Source organism: Drosophila bipectinata, chromosome XL, assembly GCF_030179905.1.
Source record: "Drosophila bipectinata strain 14024-0381.07 chromosome XL, DbipHiC1v2, whole genome shotgun sequence".
NCBI classification, from domain to species: Eukaryota; Metazoa; Arthropoda; class Insecta; order Diptera; family Drosophilidae; genus Drosophila; species Drosophila bipectinata.
The window spans coordinates 1,665,119-1,667,847 of record NC_091734.1 but is presented as its reverse complement, the minus strand read 5'-3'; the positions used below and the strand labels follow the sequence as shown (position 1 = coordinate 1,667,847).

General features: G+C 35.6%; 1 protein-coding gene across 1 annotated transcript; it reads left to right on the top strand.

Moving 5' to 3' along the window:
• Nucleotides 1-1,715: 1,715 nt before the first annotated feature.
• On the top strand, nucleotides 1,716-2,516 carry LOC138926123 (uncharacterized). The gene is made up of 2 exons (XM_070278925.1): nucleotides 1,716-2,188; nucleotides 2,246-2,516. Exon 1 carries the CDS (start codon nucleotides 1,809-1,811, stop codon nucleotides 2,139-2,141), a length of 333 nt encoding a protein of 110 aa, XP_070135026.1. The 5' UTR covers nucleotides 1,716-1,808; the 3' UTR covers nucleotides 2,142-2,188; nucleotides 2,246-2,516.
• Nucleotides 2,517-2,729: the final 213 nt, after the last annotated feature.

Below are 2,729 nucleotides of genomic sequence, written 5' to 3'. Positions count from 1 at the left end.
ATCGGTGGCGGCGCCTTCGTAAAAATCAATAAATTTCAAATCCAAACACTCATCCAAAAAGAACATTCCCAATTGAAATTAATGGCCCCAAATTATCGATCCTCAATCATTTGATATTGCTGTTTGATTTTGATCATAAATCTATGATTGTTTTCAGTTTTTTCCAAGAAATATGAGTCAAGGTTTACAATTTTAATAATATTGCTTGAAGTCTTTAATTTTAAATCATTAATTTTATTTTTTAGACTTAATGTTCCATTAATTTAACAAAATGAAGCATTGTACATCATGTTTTCTACATGCGAGAGAGCCATCTATGGTTGCGCTTGGGAACTAGATTCTTATGCTCTTGACCACTAGGTGGCGTTTTTTCTTATTGGAAAATTAGAAATGAAACTTCAGGTTGATTGAATTAAATATTAAAATATTTCATTTTTTAAACAATAATTTCTAGGTATTATTTTAATTATAAGACTAATTTTTTTAAGTAATTAAGTGGTATTTCATAAAGTTCACTCAATCTGAACTCTAGATGGCGCTCTTTGTCATCGGAAATGTGAATGGCGATCTTTTTTTTGTTTTTAAAAATGTTTTAACTGATTTTGTTACATAAATATTAAGAGTTTTAAATGTGAGGACTTAAAAAATATTTTAAAGTTATAATAAAAGTATTGTGTTATACCTTATTTCTTAATGAAATAGTTTATTTTCAAGAAAATAGTATTTTTCTGAAACTTTTCAAAGCTTACACTCAATATTTATTGTTTTTTAAATGTCCTAGATCTTTGATTTGTATGTATATTTATAGTTTCTAAAGTATAGGTACAAAATAATGAAAATAATATTTGATTCTTGACTTTGTGGCCCTTCTAGTTATGTTAATTAATTATTTTGCCATCCTTTTGTTAGCCGCCAAGAAAACAAAAATAAAACATGATTTTGCGGTTGAGGAAATTACCATAATTTGGTTGCCAAGAAACCGCAGGCAGAAACCGCACTGAATAAACAAAGGGAAGGATAAGGCAGGATCGCCAGGCGGCAAGACGGCAAGATGGGATGGAAGGGCATTTGCCAAAAATTATGGCGCCATCGCCAAAAACTGAAAAACTGAAAACTGAATGTATTGCAAAACAATAAGCAAAACAATAAATCAAAATATGAAATAATAATACCGTGTTCGTGGCATTGCCCGCGGCCCAGGATGATACACGGCTCGAATTTAATTTTTTTTTCTTCTCCAGGACCTTCCAGGATGAAGAACAGCTGTAAGTCACTGAGCGCCCATTGTGCGATAGCTTGAAATCCGAGCAGTCCAAGGACCTTCGGCAGCAGCAGCAGCAGCAGAAGAAGGAGGAGGCAGTAGCATCGGCATCCTGCGGTCGCAGGATTTTGCCAAAAACGGTTTTCACCCTCTCTCTACCCCCAAGATGCATAAATCTTAATATGTCATAATTCGAAATAATTTCCCGAAACCGCAGAGGCAAGTAGTTCGCACCAAGGGGCCCCTTGGACCAAAAAAAGGACTTGGGAAACAAAAACTTAAATAAAATTTATGAAAGACCCGCTGGGCCAGGGGAAATGCAAAAATAAAAATTATGGAAAGGTCAACGTCAACTTATAGTGACCTTTTTCGATAATGGCACGAATGAGAATTAGGGGTCATGAGAATTATGAATCACTTGAATCTAGTGACCAGAGAATTTTCAAATTATTTCTCAACTAAATTTGAAAAAGCCATTGCAAAAGAAAATTTCTCAGTAAAATAATCAGATATAATTTGTTCTGTAAATAATTTTATTTTAAGAATTATGAATTTTGAGAAATATATGGGACATATTGTGACTAATATTCTTTACGACAACTTACCAATGACATTCGATGAGATTTTGGAGGCAGCAGCAGCCCATTTCGACGTCTCCGAAGAAATAGTAGAGCCCAGTGTCCGCGAAGCCGTAAAGGTTGGTGTTTTTTGGAATTTCATCGAGAAAGTCAACGGAAATCGTTATACGATTCCATCGAATCACCACAAGAGCCACCAATACTTGGCGGCAGCGATTGCCCTTTTCATAGTGGACAATAGCGATGAGACTGGGTCTGAAGATGATTCTGAAGATGATTTTGAAGACGATTGGACCTCCTAATTCTCATTAACAAATCTTCAGGAAGCAAGGATCAACTACAGTAATACGTAAGTTATTAATTGAATTTTAAATTGATTTTAAATCACAAGACTTTTCACTTTTAGAAATCAAAATGCAAAATGGACTGAAGGGGTGGTAGCTTCCAGCCTGAACTGAATTAAACTTGCTTCCTAATCCCACAAATTATTACCCTAATAGCCTCGTATTGTCGCGGCTTAGCGATACCATTTGTCATTTTTATTTGTTTATATTTTTTGGGGATCTTTTTGTTTTGTGATCTACCAGGGAGCGTGCTCACATCTAAAAAACAAAATTATGGAAAAGCAAATAGAATAAAATATGAAAAGCGCGCGTGTGCGCTCATTTTCCATTTCCCTATTTGGTTATTTGTTTAATTTATTAAAAAAATAGAGAGAGAATGGTCAGGGCTTTGGGCTTTTGTTTGTCTTGGTTATGGAAAAGTCAGCTGCGGATGAGGATGCAGATGCGGATGTCCTTTGACCCCGGCACGCGGTCATCCTGCGGCCAGCAGGTCCAGCAGCTTAGCGGTGGTAGGTGGTGGTTTCTGGCCATTACCCTTGTTTGCTT